This window comes from Leptosomus discolor, chromosome 7, assembly GCF_034619465.1.
Source record: "Leptosomus discolor isolate bLepDis1 chromosome 7, bLepDis1.hap2, whole genome shotgun sequence".
NCBI classification, from domain to species: Eukaryota; Metazoa; Chordata; class Aves; order Leptosomiformes; family Leptosomidae; genus Leptosomus; species Leptosomus discolor.
Genome location: NC_141397.1, coordinates 63,676,001 through 63,697,695, shown reverse-complemented (window position 1 = coordinate 63,697,695; position 21,695 = coordinate 63,676,001). Strand labels below are relative to the sequence as shown.

The following is a 21,695-nucleotide window of genomic DNA, read 5'->3' as shown; positions in this document are numbered from 1 at the left end:
GTAACAGACCTTCTGTTCCCAATCAAGCTCGCCGTGAAGCTAGCCAAAAGCCTACAGTAAGTTCCCCTCAACAAAGAAAACAGAGTAGGCCCACATCTCAAGGTTCTGGCCAAAACATGGGCAGAAGTCAGCTGGCAATCATCCATCAGTCCCATTAAAACTATCAATAGGTCCCTGTGAAAGCTATCAACAGGGTCATGGGCAGATGGCCATGAATATCCTGATGGAAACGCTCTACAACAATTGACCGTGATCTGTTCCGCCTGAAAAAGCTGGCAGGCATTTAGAGCAGCATATTGCTTTGAGTTCAGTGTCAAGAAACTCCCACCTCTACCATTTGTGTAGAAATAGAGCTTTACCACCAAGATCTTTGACCACTGACAAAAGAATACAAACTAAGTTTAGCGTGTTGATGCAATCTGCTGGTTTGTAATTTCTAGTACCAGCGGGATAACTTAACTGACCTACTCTGAAACCTTCCACAGCATTATTAACCCAGTAAAACACACAGGTATGAAAAGTCAGGACTGGCATAAAGACCGTCCTGCTCCTGCAAGTCATATGGCTCTTCCCGTCACCTGTACGCCAAGTTCTTGGATGTAACACGTGAAAGTCAGAAATCATTCCCAAACTAACCCCCCAACTCCATCAGCAAGTTCTTGCCAGCAGATTGTCCCAGTCTACAACAAGGACTTGGTCCTTAGCAGAGCTTTTATTCCAACACAATTGTGATGACAAGGTCAGTGTAGAACAGCAGACTTCATAAAGGATCAACTCCTTTTTAAAACAGGCAGGTTCGGGAAGAAACACTCTCATCTGAACTACGGAGTTTTCACACGGGGAATTCTTCGTAACCAAAATAAAGGGGGAGGAGGGTGTTAAGAAAATTTATTTTTACCATTATTTTTCATATTTTGATCAAAGAAAGAATTAGACCAAGAAGAAGAGACCCCAAAGGCTTTCCCTTAAAGGAAAGGGATGAGGGAAAAAAATGAAGTGGAAAACTTGCCCAGAAAATTCCTGATGGCATGGAACATAAGCCCCACTACAGTACCAAGGAGACAAACTCTGACCTGAACAGTATGGATTGCTTCATAAGAAATGTAAAATAAAAATGAAACCAGTTACCTAAGATTTCTTCACTGAACTGGGCATACAAGTATGGACATATTTAAAGCTACTGGTTTATGAAACTGAAAAAAAAAAAGGTGCTAGAAATTTACCCTACATAAAAAATTACACATCTGCTGTCAGGGGTAAGTTTGATCTCATTGTACGGGAGAAAATTACAGTAATACAATGTGTTAAATTTGAAGCAATTATTAGTTTTGCACCAGTGCAACTGGTGTACAGGTATTTGAAGTTGCCTTATTGCAGACTACTTAACTGCAAATAATTGCTCATGTATTTGAGTGATATGAGCACAAAGTGGTACGAAACTAGAACTATTTCAAACTGACTTACCATCAGAACTGGTTAGAACAAAGCTCTCGGCATGGGACTGCTTCTTCCCCCCTATACTTCTGGGAAACCAGTGAAGATCTATGGGATAAAGATCATCTGGAAGTTGCACTACTCGAGTAGTCTCACTAGTTAAAACGTTCCATTTCATAATTTGGTGATCATCACTGCAGGAATATAGCTCGTCAGCTGTAGTCCATCCCACACAGCTAACCAATTCTTTATGTTTAATTAAATTAAGGAAGTTTGAAAATTTTAATCATTAAAAATAAGCTTACAAAAGATCTTCTCTAGGTTATACAAAACTGAAGGAACAGCACAGGAAGATCATTTTGATAAGATTACATGGAATGTTTTACACAAAAAATATTCTTTTTTCCCCCTCTCTTTTGTCTCAAGAAAAGAGCTGGTAGAAATTCAGCAAAAAATAAAGCAAACTATCATGTACAAACACAATTCTTACTATGAGGCATCCCTATTGAAACACAGCTGAAATGTTGGGTTACACCTCTAGAAGGGTCTTAGTGCACAATGCAAGTGCAAAACACCCAACTATCACCCAAATGTGTCAGTGTATTAACACCACATCATATATAAATTGTTGACGTATCTAATTTATGAGTAGGAAAATGACCATTTTGTTTACATCCGCTACATGCACGTCTTATTACAAGCAAGTAGATATATCACTACTCCTATTTACTGTCCAGGAAAGCTTTTATCACCACAAACAACAATGGAAAGAAAAACTCAAAACTTTCTAGCAAAACATGGGTAGCTTCTAATGGGACTTCTACAAGTGTCCAACGTCTTTTAAAACGCTGCCCTTAAAGGCTGCACTGAATGGCAAGGTGAAGAACAGGAAAAACAAAGTCACTGCAATTCACAAATATTTTACTAGGCCACCTGTGATAAAGAAATCCTTTCTGGAAGACAATCTATTCAGCGTTAACATGCTGTTCCGAGACAAAGGATATGTTTTGGTTCCTTTAAAAGCGAAGTCTTCAGTCTCATTTCAGTTGTTCAGATGGAGCATTACAAAAGAGATACATAGGCACGTTACAACTGTAATAAAACAAAACAAACACATACATAAGTAGCCAAAATTAAAAAGGAAGACACATCAAAATAAAAAGTTTTGAAGTAAGCAATATTACATTAGTACTGTGGAAAAATAAGCACCAAACCAGACCTGAGTTTAAAGGGAATTCTCTTATTACAGTACCCAACTGTGTATTTATCTGATCGCTTAGTATAAACACACTGGCCAACTTAAAGAACAAGTGATGCTTAGCTATTGCTAAAACATCATAGGTTGAAACACTGAAGTCCTCTCGGGCTGACATACAGCCACGAAGGCAGTAAAGGAAAATCTGGAATTGCAAACTTTTTGAGAAACTTCATGCTTCGCGAGAGAGCTGTGAAAAAACCTAGAGGAAAAAGCCATACTATGAAAATAATCCTGCAGCGACAAAATGATACATCTTAAGTGTTTCAGCCACCCCTGTTTGCAACGTCCACGATACTTGGCTGCAACACAGTACTTCCACAAGCAGTTCACTGGGGTCCCACCTTCTTGTCCCCTGCCCTCTTGTGACACCGAAAGCCTTTGTGTGTCTGTGCCTGGACAGCACAGAGGCACGGATCCAGGTTAAAACTTTTTTGTCCTCCACGATGGAAGAAAGCGAGAGCAAGAGGGAGGGAACAGATGCTACACTCCGAGGAGACCATGATGACGCAGTGGGGCCTTCTGATCTTCTGGAATTTTTTCACCATAAGAATTACAGTTACAATGCAGAATTTAAGAAGCATTAAAAGGACAGTAGTCCTAAAGTGCATTTCTCTGTGCTCAAAAAACAACATAAGTTATTTTCAACCCTACATTAATTGATAAACACAAAATAGTTATTTTTATAATTACATCTCTTATACTTGAATGTCTAATTTCCTTCTACCCTTATACAAAACCAGCATAGGGAGTCTCATCATCAAGGCATTTAAAAGGGGCCTAAGTCTGTACCGAACTTTCAAAGCAGCCTTTTAATCATGTCCTTGACTTCCGTATGGCGGCGATGCCCTTGTGCAGCACCTGCATGTCCCCGTCCAGCACACGCCGTCATGTTTTCTGCTGGTCAAATGCAGGGCTAATCTCTGTGCCACAAACTCTAAAACCCCAAACGCAAACTGTAAGATTTCAATACAGCAAAGAAATAGCACAGAGTAAAACAGTATCAAAGATTTATTCTCCACTTTAACGCAAGCATCTCTCCTGCTTAACAGAACACCTCACATTTATTTGGATGCACGGATCTCATCTGCTTCTATTTTCTGTGCACACCACACCTTGCTAAACCCACCTTTTCAGGTGCCGCTTGGTAGTTTTTAATTGTGTATTTCTCACTCGGTTTCAGCAGGCATGTCGCCACTGTCAGCTTCCAGCTGGCGCTCCCTGCTCTCACTACACGGAGTTCTGTTATTTTCCTTTCAAAGGCAAGACCAGAACTTTATTATAATTTTTGAAAACGGCTTAAACACTCCTTACGGGCGCCCTAAGAAGCAGAATGCCGCACGGCTCACCCGCTGTCATCAGCAGGTACATCCATCGCTGCCCATCCTAGCGCACACACACTACGTACAACTCCGCGACAAAGCCGAAAGCATTTGCTAAGAGTTTTAAAAAAGATGGGGCAATAACGAGGAGTTATTCTGGCACGATGAGGTCGGCTCGCCTTCTCCCAGCTCCCGCCTGGTCCCACAGATACCCCGCAGCCCCCCACGCCTCCTCGCCCTCTCCTCCCCTTCAGCCCTTTCCCCGCCGGAGCTGCCGAACGAGGACGATGAGGATGAAGAGACGGCGACGGCAGATTGAGCAAGAGCGGAGGGGATCGAAGGGAAAGACGAGCAGGAGGAAAGGGCGGGCGGGGATGGCTGTGGCGGGGCAGGAGCTCGCCCCTCACGGCTGGCCTCGGGGCGGCTTTGGCTGCCGGCTGCGAGGGACCCGCAGCTCTTCCCGCCCCGCCTGCTGTCCCTCACAGCCCCGGGCACCACACAGGCGGCAAAGCCCGCTCTCCGGCCGTGCCAGCTCACCCTTTTCCATCAAAGTTTCCAGCTTCCCAAGCGGCAGATTATCGCCCCCCTCCCGCCTCGAGAAAGCGCCCTCCCCTCCGCCGCTCTTTACCGGTGCCCGCTCCCTCAGGGCCGTCCGGAGCCGGGGGTCAGGTCTCCCCCGCCCGGCTGTCTCCCGGAGCTCAGCCCTTCTCCCACGCCGAACCGGAGGGGGGGGGGGGGGGGGGGGTGGTGGTGTCACGGCTCCCCGACCCCTCTCGCCCACTGCGCCAGTGAGTCAGACCTGCCCGCCGGGCAGCGAGGGGAGGGGGACCTCCACCACCGCCTACCCCAGCCCGCCTTTACCTGCGCCGGCAGCGGGAGGGAGAGCGCAGAGCGGCGGCCACCGCTGCCTCAGCCGCTACCGCCGGCTCCTGCGCTAATCCCGCCTTCCTTCCTCCCTCCCCGTCCCCGCGGCGCCAGAGCCGCGGCAGGGCCGAGGCAGCAGCTGCCCGCGGCCAAGCGGCTCCGTCTCTATGGCTACTTCCCGCGAGATTTTTTTCTTCTTCTTCCTCCTCCTCCTCCTCCTCGTCGTCCCACCGCCACCTCACGGGCCCTCCCCGACCAGGTGACACGGCCTAGTGGCGTCACCGCGCCGCCCGTTCATTAATACGGCTTTAAAACCGTCGTGTCCCCACAATTTTTATGTTTGTTTGTTTGGGGTTTTTTTTAACCTTTTTGTTCTTCCCCCCCCCCCCAACGCCGCCGCTCCGGCCCCGCCGCCCGTTGCCGAGCAACCAAGCGCCGCCCACTGACCTACTTCTAAAATTAAAATAAATCCTTTCCACGCCGGCGGGCGGGCACGGCCGTGGGGCCGCTGTCACCCTCCACCCCCAGTCTCTCCCCTTCTCCCCCCCGCCCCCATCCAAAATAAAGCCGCTCGCCGCAGCGAGGCGAATCTATTTTATTTTACTTTATTTTTTGTATCCCGCCCAGCCCGTCCGCGCAGTAACGGAAAACAAGATGGCGCGGGAGCGGGGCTTGCCTTATTTTTTTTTTTTTCTTTTTTTTTTTTTTTTTTTTTTTTCCCTCCTTTCAAACCCGCGGGAGGCCGGCCCCCTCCCTTCCCAGCATGCCCCGCGCTTTTCTAACGAATTTCGGTTCGAGTTCGCCGTTTGGGCGCCATTTTCGAGTGTGGAAGCCGCCGAGCCTCGGCGGGAGCCGGAGCCGCCCGCTCTGCCTCAACCCGCAGCCTCGCTGGGGCCGGGCACCGCCAGTCCTCGAAGGTAGCGGCTCCGCGGGCAGTGCCGGGTAGCGGGGCGGGCAGGGCTTGGGGCAGAGGCGCCGGTCGTTCGCCTGAGGGCAGGTGGAGTTGTGAGCGGGGGGGGGGGGAGGCTTCCCCCGGCGGAGGCGTCCTCAGGGCGCTTCCCTGGGCAGGGGGTGCTGAGGGGGAGGGCAGCGGGGCGGCGGGCTCTGGCCCCGCGCCTTGGGTTTTTTTTTTTTTTTGCCTCTTTCCTCCTCGCCTTGACGGAACGAAAAGGTTGGCGGCAGCTCTTTGCTCCGGGGTCGGGCGGGGGCTGCCCCGCCGAAGGCTCTTCCCGAGGGGGTCCCGGTCCCCGCGGCGGCGGAGCACGGAGCCCGGCGTGTCCGTCCCGGCTGGTGTTGGCAGATGGGTTTGAGGAGGGGGGGGGCTTGTGAGAGAGGGTCTTCTGAAGCCCAAAGGAGAAAGGCCAAGGTTTCCCGCTGTGCCCTTAAGGACCTCTGGGGACCGTGAATCGGAGACCCAGCTGGGACGGGGACCTACAGGAATAGGCTCCGCCAGCCCAGAGGCCGGATTTTAATCTCTCAAAGCAGCGACCCTTTTCTAACTAGCTCTGCCTGCTCCTTCTATGCTTGAAGTGTGAGAGAGAAATCCTAAGAAAGCCCATAACGACTTGGAAAGACCGTGACAAGGCTGCGCTTGGACTCCTTAGATTAACGGATGGATTAAAACCAGAAAAAAAAAAACACCCAAAAAGTGTTTCGCTGACGTGGGTTGTCGCTATCAAATTTAATCGGCTGTTCATAAGAAAGCCTTTCTGGCCGTCTCGGACTCTTTTTCGCTATCCCTGTAACAAAAACGGCACTTGGCAGGAGATCGCCGAGAGATGCTTTTAACAAACACCTTTGAGCTGACCCGGGGGAGGGGCTGGGCACGAATTTGTTAAATTTATTAGAGAGTATGTGGCAGCTGATTTATCGCGATTTAAAAGCTGAGGTCAGGTAGTTATGCTCCTTCAATCTGTTGAAGTATCTGGCGGGGGGGGGGAAGGGTTGGTAAGGTAACTCGGGCTATATTGCACAATTCTGCTGGAGTGGAGCAGTTTTGGGGGAAAAAAAAAATAAAAATCGGGTACTTTGAGAGGCTGTAACTGTCTGAGACAGCCATTGCGGAAGACTTCTTAACAGGGGCATAGACACAAATTGCCTTAAAACGAGTTCTTTCTCTCATTCCCCCCCCCCTCCCCCATTGTCCCAAATGAAGGACTCTCATGAGAGTGTGGGTTGGGGGTAGGTCTGAAAACGTCAAATGATTGGCACCAATTGTAAGATGACTTTCTAACCACGTCAGTTTTTTATCTTGTGAGAAGTAAACTTTCTCATGTCTGTTTTTCTGCGAGCTAACTTCGCCACTTGCTGCAATTTAAACTCTTTAGAGAGAGTTTTTGCTGCCGCAGTCGTCTTTCTTCTCATCGGTCGCTTTCTATTTATACTTTTTGGGAGCTGTGCTTCAGTGCCAGCTGATGGACTTTTGTGAAGTTTCGTTCTTGAGCAGTTTAACTTTAACGTCACAGCTAGATGAAGGTATTTTGTTGTTCTTTCTCTGTTAAATGTTGAATGCTGGCAGTGGTGGTTGTGGTATATTTTGTGAAATCAGTGTGTCGATTTAAACTGTTTAAGAGTCAAGTCTTTACTGTGATTGTGCAGGTCTTTTTGTGTATCTGTCTACATAAAATACATAGCCAGTGTGGACTGTTGGAAGTAAAGCGTGTGTCAGGTCTGAAATGTGTATGTAAAGAGTGTTTCCAGAAGAGTACAGACCTACGGCTACTCAGTTTGTTACTGGGAATGTGTCTTTAACTCTTTTGCCTCATGCATCACGGTTGCTTTCGCTGAGCGTAGTAACTGCACTGAACATGGCTGTGAGAGGTTTCAGTAGGGAGATTCACGCTGCTTCTGCAGATTGGGGTCGGTCTGTTGTTTGGGGGGGGTGATGTATTTGAAAATATGTCGTTGCGAGGCTAAGCTTTAGGTTTTGTTTCAAATTTGGGTTTTTCGTCTTCAAAATACCTCTAGTCTTTAGTTTCTATATTAGTCAAACTTCTGGGCAAACATGTAGGTATATTCCTTAGGGGATTGTAGTTCAATGCTTAGATCACGGGGTTTTCTTGTTTATGTTAGCAAAGGAGATAGATCCCTTCAGTAGTTTGATTGCTTGGAATGGAAGTGGAACAGCCAGCAGAGATCGTGCCAAGCAAGAGCACCAAAACCTCGACAGCAGCCCCTCGGAAAGGCAGAGAGCCCTTAGAGAAGTCCACCAGTTACATGGAAGTGGAAAACGAAGGTGACAGACAGCTTGGCGAAGTACCTCCAGAAGGTAGGTCTGAACGTTGTGGTTCTGATGATGTGTAAACTTGCTGGTACTGCCTGCTCAGCAGCAACCTTCAGCTGAGTTTACCAGCTATTCAGACAGGGTTTGTTCTTCTCCCTTCTAGAAAGGAATATGGAAAGGCGTGACCCCTGGCAAGTTTAAACTGCTTTTAAAATGGTGAACAGGGCTTGCGAAGAGTTAAAGTGTTTGGACCAGTGACTTAGTGTACAAGTGCAAAAGCAATTTGTACACTTTCTCCTAACGCAGCCTGCTTCGTATTCTTGATCTGTAACGTTGTACTGAAGGTTGTGGTACAACAGCAGAATTTTTCAAATTTATATGCAGCCAATGGTATGGGATTTCTTGGAATGGAATAAATGTTAAGTTTATTTACTTAACTCTTAAAATGATTTGACTTTCTTTTTCCTGAAGCAGTGTATTTTCTTGTTGAGTTTTTGCTGAAAACGTCTGGAAAAACAGCAGTGTGTGTCTCTTTGGGTAGCCAGATATGTAATTATTGAAGCAAGGTATTTGACAAATAGATGGATACCTTGAAATTGGTGGCAAAAATTACTGTCTATCTGAAGAAAAAATTGCTAGTTGCTGTTGAAAAGCTGCTTTGCTTACAACTAGCTGATATCCAGGGGGCCAGTTTGTTTTCGTAACAAACTTCCTGTCTTTGCAGAGTAGTTGTGCTGTCATTACAGCTTTCAGAGCATTGTGCAGCGATCCCCAAATCTTGCAGAGTGACTTGTGAGCACGCTTGAAATGTGGCTTTGCACTTATTAATGAGAAAGACTTTGCCTGTTTCAGATTTGTAGGCTTATTGTGACGGTCGTAGCTATTGTAATTGCAGAGTGCCTATTAAAGTGTGTTAGAATAAGAATTACATAATGAAAGAAAAAGCCCAGTAGTGAATCGATGGGACATCTTAAGTATCTCTTTTTAAAGATTCAGTTCATGGAAAGAAGAATTTTAATTCCACTTAGCTCACTTTAACAATTCCAGGCAAAAGTGTGGTTTTGGCTCATATAGAAATGATGTTTGCTTTTCCAGTTGAACATTTTAAAAGGTGTCTCGTCATTGAGAGCTTATAGTCTTTTTTTTTTTCCTTTCTGTTTATTTTGGATGGTTTTTAGCAGTCTCAGATGAGGTGCTTGATAATCGAAGTTTAGAAGAGATTTTGAGTAGCATCCCTCCTCCCCCGCCTCCAGCAATGACCAACGAAGCTGGTGCTCCTCGTCTCATGATAACCCATATTGTAAACCAGAACTTCAAATCCTATGCAGGGGAGCAAATTTTGGGACCTTTTCATAAGGTATCTTTCTTTTACCTTAAGCATTTTTTTTAACTGAAGGTAAGGCTTTGCTGTGTGTTAGTATTCCTTCCTGTATTTTCATGTAAGCTTACCTCAAAATAACTGAAAAATATCTAAGTTTTAGAATTACTTACATAGTGATATTCTAAATTTTCACTATTGGACAGTAGAGAAAGCAATTAAATGCACCTTTCCGATACTGTGCAATTTTAATTTGTCAGTAATCCTTAAAAAAGCACACTTTTCTCTTTATTTCGTTTACTGGAGAACTTTCAGGGGTGTGTTTGAAGAAGGAGAATATTTTTTAGTGCCCACAAGAGACTTACGTGGCTAATCATGAAACTTTCCTTGCGAACATGCTTGCTAAATGCAGTATTGCTTTGAGTTAACAAGTTAAAATTCAGAAAGCTGAGGTGTGGGGGTTTTTATTAAATAAGTTGTACTGCTTTACCTTTGGCAGTAAAAACGAAGCTATCGAATAGTCTGCAGTTTCATGCACTAGGAATAATTGTGTTTTAAACTCTTCACAAATTAAATGGGTGATGCACACCGGTCAGGATTTCTTTCCCTTTGAATATCTTTTTTTTTTTTTTTTTTCCTTCTATTATGCAGCGTTTTTCATGTATTATTGGGCCAAATGGCAGTGGAAAGTCCAATGTCATTGATTCAATGCTTTTTGTGTTTGGGTATCGAGCACAAAAAATCAGATCCAAAAAACTCTCTGTGCTGATCCATAATTCTGACGAACATACAGACATCCAGAGTTGTTCTGTGGAAGTCCACTTCCAAAAGATCATTGACAAGGTATGTATGCTTCTGTTCAGAACAGTGGAGACTTCTTTTTTTTTTTCTTTAAGGGTTTGAAAACTTTTAATATTTGGTTCTTTTAGTTTGAGCTGGGGAAAACTTCGTAGCATGATTAGCTTATGTTCGGGATGCAAAACATCAATTTGAAGTTAATTGGCTTCAAAAATTCCTCTATTGAGTAGTGCAGTTCTTAAAATATTAGTAGGGATTCTTTTTTTATTTTCTGCAAGACTAATATCTGGTACATGTCCATTTTGAAACTGTTTAGAAATATGTAATAATCATTTTAAGAATAAGTAACTTTAGAGTTATGTCGTTTACCTCAAGTAAATAAAACTTATTTCAGAAATTAGTAGGACTCCTAAAAATTTATAAGTGTATGTTTGGACATGTTATATATTCTTAAATTTATAGTATAAGGATATACATTAAAAATAAAACCTATTTAAGCAAAACTTTTCAAACCAATCAGAAACTATTTTAGGTTATCTAGATTTAGAAACATATACAATGAATCTGAAACTCTCTTATTTACACTTGTGTACTGCAAGCATGCCTGCAATTTTAAAACAGATTTTTCATCAAAAATTCTGAACCTCACATCCTACCACTAAATTTTTTTGAACCTGGATATTTGGTTTGAATGAAATAGAAAGTGTTGGCATATTAAAAAAAAAAAAAGTATTTATTTTGCTTGCCACTTCATGTATTGGTAAAAACTTTTGGGCATTTAAATTAAATTTTTGTGCACACCTTCTAGCTGAAGTATCAACTGTAGAGTTTGGGGTCAGTCAAAATGGTGGGGAATGTACACTGAAATTGCAAAACCTGGGTTAATAAAGTGGCAATATTTACAGCCTTCGAAGGAACTGGTTTAAAAGACAGATACATTTTTTCTTTGACTTGATACACATACACACATATCTTTTCCTTGTATTTATAATAACCAGATTAAAAAATTAAATGTATTCTTTTTTTTTTACTTGACTTTGTATTAACATCTAGGAGCAACTTTAGGATCTAAAAAACTTCTGCATGTGCTAGATACCAATTTGATGATGCTCTTGGGGGTTAATCTGGGAAAATGGTAGGCCAGTTTAAGTCCTTACCAGCAGTGTGCATCAATTTTAACTTTTTAAAGTATAGTACCAGCTTTATTTTTGTTGCTGCTTTGTAGGTAAGTCTGAGAGATCTTTTTGAAGCTGATGATGTCATATTTGTCACATCTTTAATGCTTTGCTTTTTTATCTTCTACAGTTTCTCTTTAGAACTAGTCAGCTAAAAGTAACCCCTTTTCCTAGCACTATAAAAGAGGGGTTTAAAATGCAAACAGTGTTGAAGTTGTTCAAGACTTCCTGATCTAAAACTTAAAGGGTGGAATAGCACAGCCACTTTAAATTTGAAGTAGGCCTTTTCCTTTGTGATATGAAGCAGTGTTAAAAAGAATAAATTAAGTATTTTCAAAGCAATAGCTTTTATTAGAGGTGGGAAAGGCACAATGTGAAGGCCATTCAGTTTAAATGATTTGGGCTATTTTTTGTGCAGCTCTTAGGAGGGTCTTTTTTGTGTGTTTTCTCTCCTTTTTTTTTTTTTTTTTTGAGATACACAGCTTTAAGACAGTCCCCCCTTCTAGTAGAGCTCAGGGTGCAGTTGACTTAAAACCTGAACATGATAAAACTTCTGTGCTTAATTGTGAAATATGAGGTAAACCTGTGATACAGTAATTGTTTTTCTGGCTTTGTTTTTCCTCAAAACAGGAAGGAGATGATTACGAAGTCATTCCTAACAGCAATTTTTGTGTGTCTAGAACTGCCTATAGAGATAATTCTTCCGTTTACCACATCAATGGAAAGAAAAAGACATTCAAAGATGTTGGTATTCTTCTTCGACACCATGGAATTGATCTGGACCATAACAGGTTCTTAATTTTACAGGTTGGTGTACAAATAAAAACAATTTTAAGGAAAGCTGTATTTCCAGTTATAGCTGTGAAAAATACTGTCTAGGTTTTAAGTCTCGTGTTTGAGGCCTTAAAGTACTCTAGCAGCACATCATGGTTTGCATGCTCTAGTAAAGATGCGAATCATTATTTGCTGCTTTAGAAATTTAAGGAAGAGAAGCAGTTGAAGATACTAATATAAATTTTTCTGTTGACACATTTGTGTTCCTGACATGTGGATGAATAGAAGAGTTGTCATACTTGTTCCGCCCTAGCAGCACGTAAATATTGGTGTAGTAAAATAAACCTTAAACCCCAATATTATTGTGCTGCTTCAGCGTGGCAGAGATTCAGCAACTTGTTTATGCTTTAGATAAAAGTGCATCAGTATGAACTTAAATTTGAGTGATTCTGCTGTTAAGTGAACTTATCTACACTCTTGTGTGTATAGACATGGTTTTACTGGAGAAGTGTGTGTGTAAAAACTGTGCATAAAAATTGGGTGCAAGAAAAAAACACATGGAGTGCGCTTTTTGTTTACACTTGTTAAACAACTGTGGAGGACTCAAAGAATGGCAGGTTTATAGCCAATTCAAGCTATGTTTTTAGAAGCTACAGTTTACCACCCATACTGTAAAAATACTCATAGAATTTGTCAATATAATGAAATTTATATTCATGTTTGACCTTAAAATTGTAAGGTTTGCTGGCATCTGTTTGCTGCTGAAAAGACAGGCTGAAGAGAACCGCACTAATTTTTTCTGTTTTTTAAATAATAATGGAGAATTTTGCTATGTGCCATACAATTACTTAAAATATAAATTGAGTTAAAGACCTGATGGAAGTATTTAAACATTAATTCAATTGAGAAACTGTATCTGCAATTACCTGTAATTATTTCACTACTATTACTAACAGGTCCCGAATCTACTCTATAGGATCATGGCCTAGAAAATTAGTGAACAGTGGGAGCCTCCCAAGGCCTGAAATTTTTCAATAGAGTTTATTTTAGGCCTGTTTCTGTCAAAAGGAGCTTCCAGTTCCCCTCAAAAAAAAAAAAAAAATTCTAGATAGGTCGTTGTGCTTGCTTCACTTCCTCAAGCCTTTTTGTGCAGTCCTTTTTACAGTTACACCCACAAAAAGAGGATATATGTTTTGAACTCTCTATGCCAATTAATTATTCCCTCCAACACTTTATTCCTGTATTTTGTGTTTCAACATGGAGTGAGAAGTACCTCCAACAAAACAGCTGCAGTAGATACTCTCTTTTTCTATACAGTTGTTCTGAAGTATCATTTTAGCAAAATCTCTAAAAGTGAGAGAATGCAGAGTCAAAGATTAAGCCAGGTAGAAATTATGGTGCAGAGACAGCTAAAGCTTAGTGTCAGAGAGCACGCCCTTCTGTCACTGGGCAGAGGGGAAGAGAACATTTGGGAGGGAGTTTTGCTAAGCTTTTTTTATTTATTTTATTCCCCCCCCTCCAATGTGATTTGTTTTCTTCTCCTATTAATTGTTTCCCAGGAAGTCATCAATGAGGAGAACCTACCTCTTGCTAAAAGCTTGAGTTCCATGCTCTCCCCCTATCCAATGGAAAATTAGGGGGAGGTATAGCCAATGTTAAGGCATAAAGCAATGGTTCCCACCGTTATTTTTTTTCTTTCATTCCACTAGACTCTTTGTGGGTAATGTATGACAATGAACGGCAGAGCCTTCAGTCTTTCTGACTGAGGCGAGGTTCTTCCTCTGCACAGAAGGTTTTGCGTCTTTTAAAAGTGAAATCTCCTGATTTGGTGATTCAGAGTCAAGTACTACCCAGCTAGGAAGGGCAGAAATCTTTTCCATGTAATGACAGCAGAACTTCAAAACCCAAATACTAAAAGCTGCGGTTAGAATTAAATGAGACCGTGTCAGAAGGCTGAGGCTGTGAACTACTATCACGAGGACTGCCCCCTTTTTCCCTGATGTTTTTTAAATTAAGTTGTTTAAAATTGGAGGGATAAGGAACACATTTATTTAGGTTTTCTCATGTAAAATAGGCTGCTCTAAGTTTAATGTGATAGCGAGTATTTTCTCATTTTAAAAAAGTTAGAAATTCCTTTGATTTTGACTGTGTGAATAGGGTGTAATTAAAATATTTCACTTGTACTATAGATTTTGGAGAAAAAAAATGTTAATTAAGGATTACCAAATACTGGTTTTGGTGTGTGACAGAATATTCACGAGTTAGTACTAAAGAAGAAGTTGTAAGAGAACGTGTCCTCCATATAGTGACAAAACCTTCGGATACTGGATTATATCTTGCTAGTATATTTAGCATTACTCAATGGAAAATATTTGCTTTTTAGAAGACTGCTTTGTGGTTTTGGTTTCTTCTCCCCATTTCACCCCCTATTTACAGTCTCTTTTTCTGACATAGCAGGTTTTGGTGCCGTTTAGGATAAAATTTGAAAGCTTAGGCCAGACTGAATTTTTTTAAGAGTTGAGTGGGGCATGATACAGGTGGTACTGCTGATGCTGTACTGAAAATATTACAATCAAATACTGATAACTTCTGTGAGTAACATTACAGAAAACACCTGTGGAAAACCAGAATATGTAAGACTCATCATGTAGGTCTAAAGTATTACAAATTGTGTGCCTGAACCAGCTAATTGAAAAAATCTTGTTTAAAAAAAGGTTCTAGTTACAATGGGACATTGCCAACATTTAACAGGAGGAGTTTGTCACTTTTGTGATCCTGAAGTTCTAACACTACATATTTCATGTTTTTAATAAATGGCTATATGCTTTTAGTGCTTCAGGAACAGACAACTGCTCAGTGCATTTTTAATGAGCTTGCCACGGCCTGATACTGCAACAGGAAAAAATGCATCTTGTCACTTAAAAAAAAAAAAAGTATGCTAAGCACTGTGGTAAAGTCTATTTTTCTGTCTTCCACACCTAACGCCACGGCTTCAGGAACTTGTATAGCTGTAACGAGCAACAAATAAAATGACGTAGCTTTTCTCAAAAGGCTTAACTTGGAACCTCAGGGTATGTATGCAGAAACCTTGTGTGGGTTCTGTGCTGTGACCGGGCTGGGCGGAACTCAGAAGGTGGTAAGTACGTTTGCTGGTGCTCAGCAGCGACTCCTGCACAGGTTGAGGCCAGGAAAAAAAAAAATCTCAGCCTCTCTATGCGGGCTGGTTTGGCGCTAAGGGCTTACTAAATGAGTGGGGAGCACTTGGAGGCGTGTCAGTTTTGGACAGGGCAGGGTAGGCATGTCTGGAGACAGCCACCATGAGCGCCTGCTGAAACTGGCTTTTGCGGCCTTTCGAGGTAAGGGACGTGCAGTCAATCCAAACCTTTGAAAAGGAGAGTGGTGTCCACGGGGCCACTCCATTTCAGCGCCTCTGCCAATGAATGTTGTCGAAATGGTAATAAATGGCACGAGACTTGGAATTAATTTTGCACTAAGACAGTGTCGTGGGAGCAGACTTGTATCAGTTGCTTTCAATTTGCTTTAGAAGCTACTTTCTTTTAAACAAATTGAACCTGCTCCAAGTAAATTTTGTACTAATTGCGGTAGTATTGCACTTAAACGTGTTTGATAGACTTAATTGAAGTATTCTCATGTAATCTTAGGTGAGTTTGAACAACTACAGTGATTTTTTTTTTAACGTATGTATTTCTGTAACTGATTGGAACAGCATTTTGTAATGTACTAAGTCTTATCCTATGGCAAGGTTATGTTGCCAAAAAGGAAGTTTAGTCAAGTTTTTCACCTGCTGCTTTGTGGAAATAATGTAGGAGTCGCTCTTTCAGTGTATTGGAGAGGAAATGAGGGAGAGCAGATTTTCTTCTCACTTTGAGATAAGCCAGCAGTTCCCAATTGTTGAGGTCTGCTTTCCTAATGAGGCACACCAACACTTGAGCTAAAGCACCGAGCGGAGCGCGGGCTGAAAGGCTCTACTGGGATTACACATGGAGATCTCTGCTGCCAGCATTGGCGGTAGAGAGGTTTGTTCCAGAAAGGTCAAGGACAGCTGAGCTGAAGCGGTAGGAAGAATTAAAGCAAGTGTGATAATACAATGAAGTAAAACCAAATTCTTTGAATAAAATATTATGTAAAAACAGAAGCCTCGCACTGATTCATGGAGCACAGCATCAGCTTTGCTGGCTGTTTAATTATTATGCTTTATGCTGAAGTGAATACAGAGCAGCATAAAATAAGGTACTATGTCTACGTGCAGTTTCAAAATGAATTCTTGCATCATCAGAACGCTTATGTTGGCAATATCATATGACTTTTATTTTGCAAATTGGAACATAACATTGTAACCAATGTTTATTAAGCTTTCTTCAGAAAAACAGGCAAGTACGGCAAGGGGAGAAAAGCACTTTTCTAGGGGCAGTGTGTAATTGAGAGCGATCAATGGGTACGTTCTAATTAACCTCTACAACGTTTGACTTAATAGTTTGAGTTGGACAGTAACCGACTTCGATTCCACAGTGACTCGACTTGTGCTCGGTTTGTATTCTGGTGTTAAATACAAGAATGTCCTTAAGAAAGCTTCTAAATTTAGACAGATGTGCAAACAGCTTGACAAAGGCTACTTTTAAATTATTTCCAGAATGCAGAATAGTAGTTTTGTGCAAACAACTGAATGTTGTATAACAGGCTAATTCAAAGTTTTTCCTCATCTTTGGACAGTAGTGGCCTTGTAGATTTGTGTATGTGCATTTATTACTTACTTGACTCTCTTGATTTCCCACCTACTTCTCTTGGAAGGCAGAGCATGAAGTCGAGTATTCGATACTTTCTCCCCTCCTGTACGTTGGCCATCTGGTAAAATGGAAGGGTAGAAATGAGATAGGACTGCAAGCGTTAAGTAATAGCAGCAATAACATGGAATTGGAAGGAAAACCAAAACGAAACCTGTTTGTTGTGGCTTACAACAAGAGCCGTATTACATTCATGTTTCCAGAGAAGGAGGAGGAGGTTACAGGAATATTGATTATCTATGTGCATGCATAGCTTCCGAGGCCCAGGACAATGTAGAACTAGAACTGGCAGTCAAAACTTTACATTGAGAGGGGAGTATGGGCACGCTGTCAAAATAAAGTTAAATCGAAATTACCATTCTGAACAACTGAAGGTGCACAAATTTAGCACTTTTTTTGCCACTCCTTACTGTAGTCCTGCTTAAAAAGTGAGAGGTACCAGTTTGATAAAGAAAAAAAAAAAAAGAGCTAAGTGTGAGCACTGTCGTGTTGGTCCAATGCAAGAAAAATAGAAAATGGGAGAGGAGTTGAAAACAGTGCAAGCAGCACACAGGGAAAGGGAAAGACCAGTCTCACATTGCTGCTTAGTGGCTTATATGAGGGAAAAAAACGCCATTTGGGTGTCTTTACCAAGAAACTGATTACGCAAAATATTCAGGAAGAAAAAATTTTGAGGCAACTGGTGTTAGGTGCAGGAACTAAGAATTACACAGCTTCCAAGCTAGCACTTACCAAGTGATAGGACAGGCTGATATTCATTACTACCTTTCCTTTAATTTTACTCCCCATTGACTTTTGCAGCAGTTCCAAGCTCTATCAAACAAAACACGTAGAATTGAAGCTGCATAAGAAAAGAGCCTGAAGCTTATTAGCAGCAGCAGGTTAGTATTAGTGCTAGTTCTAATGCCAGTGTTCAGAAATGGGTTAGAATAGACCAAGGAAGGGGACTCTGTAATTGGAATTTCCCCAAATTAGTCTTGGATTTTTCTGCCTTTTAAATCTCTGTAGAAAAACGGAATTATAGTGAACCTTCTACATGTTCTAATGTGGTTTCTCCTTCAAGCAAACCCATGGTGGTGCCACTGTTTCCTCCTATGGGCTGTGTAAGCTGTTGCTCTTCCTTGTGCCGCCGCTGCTAACAAGCTGTGCACGCTGTATTTTCAACTCCTGGAGCTGGCTGGTGAAATACTTGCAGAATCTCTTGTCCACTTCGCCTTGCTCTGGGAGGAATGCTTCACCATTTGAAAGAAATTGAAATATAGCTGTGTTCCATGAAATAAGAATAAAAATTCTAAACTTTACTATTTTGAGAGAAGTTTGCCTTGTGCCAGGTCAGTTCTGTCTAGCCTTCCATATTAAAAAGTTAAGGAAAGAATTGAAAGTGGGTTATAGTTTGCATCGATCAGGATTGCTTTTCTTCAGTAGGACAAATAATAACAGATCTTGCCTACTGCTGCTATAATCCTCGACAGAACTTTGCGTTAGAGGTGGCTGTTGTAACTGCACGTACTGTTTTCTCAGCATTCTGGCTACACATGCTGTTCTGAGCACTGTCTACATTTGCATATCACTGAAATGAAGCAGAATGGTGTCATACTGTGAAGCTGCAAACTAACTCATGGAAGCAGTTAATTTAGTAAGCAAATTGAATGTCCATATTGACAGTATGAAGTTACAAGGGGATTGTAATTGTGCTGTAATGGGTGTTATGCTCAGGGTTGCAGTATCTGCTGATTCCCCTCCATCACTCAAAGATTTTTGAACTCAAAACTTCCTTTTACGAGTGTTTAAAAAAACCTTAAAACCTATTATGTTATCAAAAGTGTGCTACTGTTACAGTGAACATAATAAAATATTGTTCTGAACTTAAAAAAAAGCCATGATTGCATTAAACATAACCAAGTTATTATAGCCACTGTCATCATATCTAGGATTTTGTGGTAGTTTAATGTAACCATGAAACTAAACTATCTCTTGACCAAAACACCAGCCAACAGCTTTCTCCCCAAGTGCTGTTACAAGACAGGACTGAGAAGCTGGACAGACTGTAGTAGCTAAGCTTATTTTCCTTTTCATTACTCCACATGCTGGTAGCAAAAGAATTCTGAAATGACCATCTCGTATCGATGCAGAGCCACAGCTAGGTAGGTTTGACCTCTAGACATGAGAAGGGACATCCAAATACTGAACCTCTGGGAAACTTCTTAGGAGAGGAAAATATCCAGGCTATTAGAGGAGATGCTCCCTGTTTGCAATAGGCTTCCTTTGTACAGCTTGAAGTAAGGCGGCACCTCGAAGGTGGAGAAAATGTGAACAAAAAGAAAAGCTTCTATAAAGGACTTGTCTAATTTACCAGCGTGGACAAAAAGTGTGATTTTTTTTTTTTTTTTTTTTTAAGCCTGGGTTCAATTCAGAAAACACATGGAAGTTCCACAAAGGGTTTGGAAGATTTCTTATGTTCTGCCTGCAGCAGTTGAAGTGGGAAACTGAGACGAGTAGGGTGTCCTGCTCTCTGAGGTGGTGCCTCACTGAGGTTCTCAGCCACGTGTGACAGCACGGGTGGCTTTTCCATTATCTAGTATTGCATCTTCTAGGCAGTACTCTCTCTCAAACTATTCCTCATGAGCGAAACCTAATGTGAATTTCAGTTCAGTTAGATGTTACGTGACTCCACTTTTGAATTTGACTAGTGTTGAAGAGCTCTGCTATCAAAAACCTCTCCAAAAGCTTAACCACAACAACTCCAACAGAAAATTCCCCTCAAAACCACCCAAACTCCCAGTGGTCCCCCCCGAGTGCAGTACATTTCCATCTACAGGATCCCAAACTACAAACTTCCCTTGTTACAATATATGTTTTAACGTGCCTGTGCTTTACTGTGCTTCCGGAGTGTTCTTGATGTGTGGGTTTTGACACTCAAAAGTTAGTCCAAGTTGTTAGATTGTATAGGGTCATGTTAATCTATCCCAAGGCTTTCAGCCCTTCATTTTGAAGCTTCACATTAAGGCAGCAGAAATTAAGTGACGACCCAGAATCCTGGAAAATTGTTCTCACTTACTTGCTCCTGTCATTGTTCTGTGGAATGCTAACGAAGTAGATCTGCAAATGTTGCACTAACAGTTTAGTGGGACAAAACTCTTTGTGTTGCAAGACGCTGTCTTCAAAAGTTATTTTTTCCCCAAATTTTCAGGGATGAGGAGGCAGTGATTGGTAAGCAAACAGCTTTCTCTCTAGGTTCTCCAGGAACAGCTAGTCATAATGCAGGCCACTGTTGGCAAGCAAAGACGCAAGGATTGTTTCTTTCTTTGCGAGGGGTTTTAAGGTTGCTGTCAGTAGCCTTTCGATGTCAAAGGCTTTCTGCCAGCCCTGTCTCGTCTCACCCCAGAACTTTGAAATGGAAGCTGACGGCTGTATTCTGAAACGCCATCGTGCCCGTTCCAGCGCTGTCGCAGGCTGCACTGCTGTTGTGCGCCGCACAAATTGCCGACGCCTCCGAATTATCGCCGCTCGAGGCTGGATAATGTCCGTGTTGGGGTTAGGGCGCTGTGCCGTGCCGACTTCTTAGCTTTGGGATTAGTGCTGCGGCCTGCAGACCCTCCTCGCGATGTAAAGGAAGGTTGCGGGGACGTAGCGCTACTGTCTGCCAAGAGCAACAAGCGGGAGTTATCTGCAGAAGTGAAAAGCGGTATCCTGTTTCAAGACGAGTGGTAAGAGTTGCAGAAAGGCAGCTTCATGAGTAGGTCAAAACTTTCCTTTATCAAGCAGTTTGGTAACCTTGTTTAAAATTCAAATCTTTCTGTGCCAGAAAAACGTTGGATAAACTCTGATTAAAAGCTTTCTGTTCGGAGAGGATCAGCTGTTCTGAGAAATTAATGTGGAATTTTAAAGAAAATAGCAGTGGCTCTACAAAATGAGGTAATAGCGTAGGGATTTTTATCGTCGCACCTTTTGAGGGCTACATGGGAGGTGAAATTCTTGCCCTTCACAAACGTGCTCTGGGAAGTTACGTACGGCAATGGAATGTGGCTGTTTCAGTGAGCTGCCTGCGTTGTTAGAGATGTGCTAGTCCTAGTGAGAGTTCTAGGCTTAGCACGAACACAGAGGAGTGGGCGCGCAACGTAGCGACTGAGATGGGATGGATTCTGTCTGCAAGAGAGGTCTTCCGTTAAACAGTCCTAAAATACCCTCAGGATGCAAGTACGACTTCTACTGCAACGCCCACAACTCAAAAATGGATAGATCGTTGACTTGGCAGCCTCGAAACGTTAAAACCAGTGCTAGAACGTGCTGAGGATGTCACTGCTTCTGTCGGTTCATCAGACATCTTTACTGGCACCCGCCCACAGCATCCTCGGGCGCTCCTGGCTAGTGGATCTCGTGCTGCTGCCACCCCCTGTGCTCACGCTGACCCTCTCGTGGTCTCCTCAGCCGAGTCGCTGATTTCAGATGGTTGTTTTATCATGAGCAGTTCTTACGCTGGTTTTTGAAGGCTTTTACAATTTACTTGCTTTAAAGGTTGTGCTCTTTACTTGCCTTCTAAATTTAAATTCCTGCTGTGCGTATCTTAAACATCATGGCACTGGAATAATTCCCCTCCTCGAGAGCTGGCTACACACAAAGGAAAGCGGAACCTCCAGCTTCCAAGTTCCTTGAAGTTATTCCTTGGGCTTTTCACTAGAGGAAATGGCTTTTGGATGAGAATGGCTCTTGCCCTTTTTTTTTATCACTTT

At 42.4% G+C, this 21,695-nt stretch overlaps 2 protein-coding genes across 2 annotated transcripts in view; one reads left to right on the top strand and one right to left on the bottom strand.

The window, feature by feature from the left end:
- IFT80 (intraflagellar transport 80) overlaps nt 1–3,857 on the bottom strand; it is a 51,743-nt gene extending 47,886 nt beyond the window's left edge. The window contains exons 1-3 of the mRNA XM_086467988.1: nt 3,819–3,857; nt 2,439–2,526; nt 1,465–1,686 (exon numbers count right to left, since the gene is read on the bottom strand). Coding sequence (XP_086324114.1) covers nt 1,465–1,686; nt 2,439–2,475 — 259 coding nt within the window. The 5' untranslated portion in view covers nt 2,476–2,526; nt 3,819–3,857. The remainder of the gene's footprint in view (nt 1–1,464; nt 1,687–2,438; nt 2,527–3,818) is intronic.
- Nucleotides 3,858–7,986: 4,129 nt separating this feature from the next.
- Nucleotides 7,987–21,695, top strand: part of SMC4 (structural maintenance of chromosomes 4) — a 34,514-nt gene continuing 20,805 nt past the window's right edge. The window contains exons 1-4 of the mRNA XM_009959792.2: nt 7,987–8,143; nt 9,277–9,455; nt 10,068–10,259; nt 12,020–12,196. Coding sequence (XP_009958094.2) covers nt 7,987–8,143; nt 9,277–9,455; nt 10,068–10,259; nt 12,020–12,196 — 705 coding nt within the window. The remainder of the gene's footprint in view (nt 8,144–9,276; nt 9,456–10,067; nt 10,260–12,019; nt 12,197–21,695) is intronic.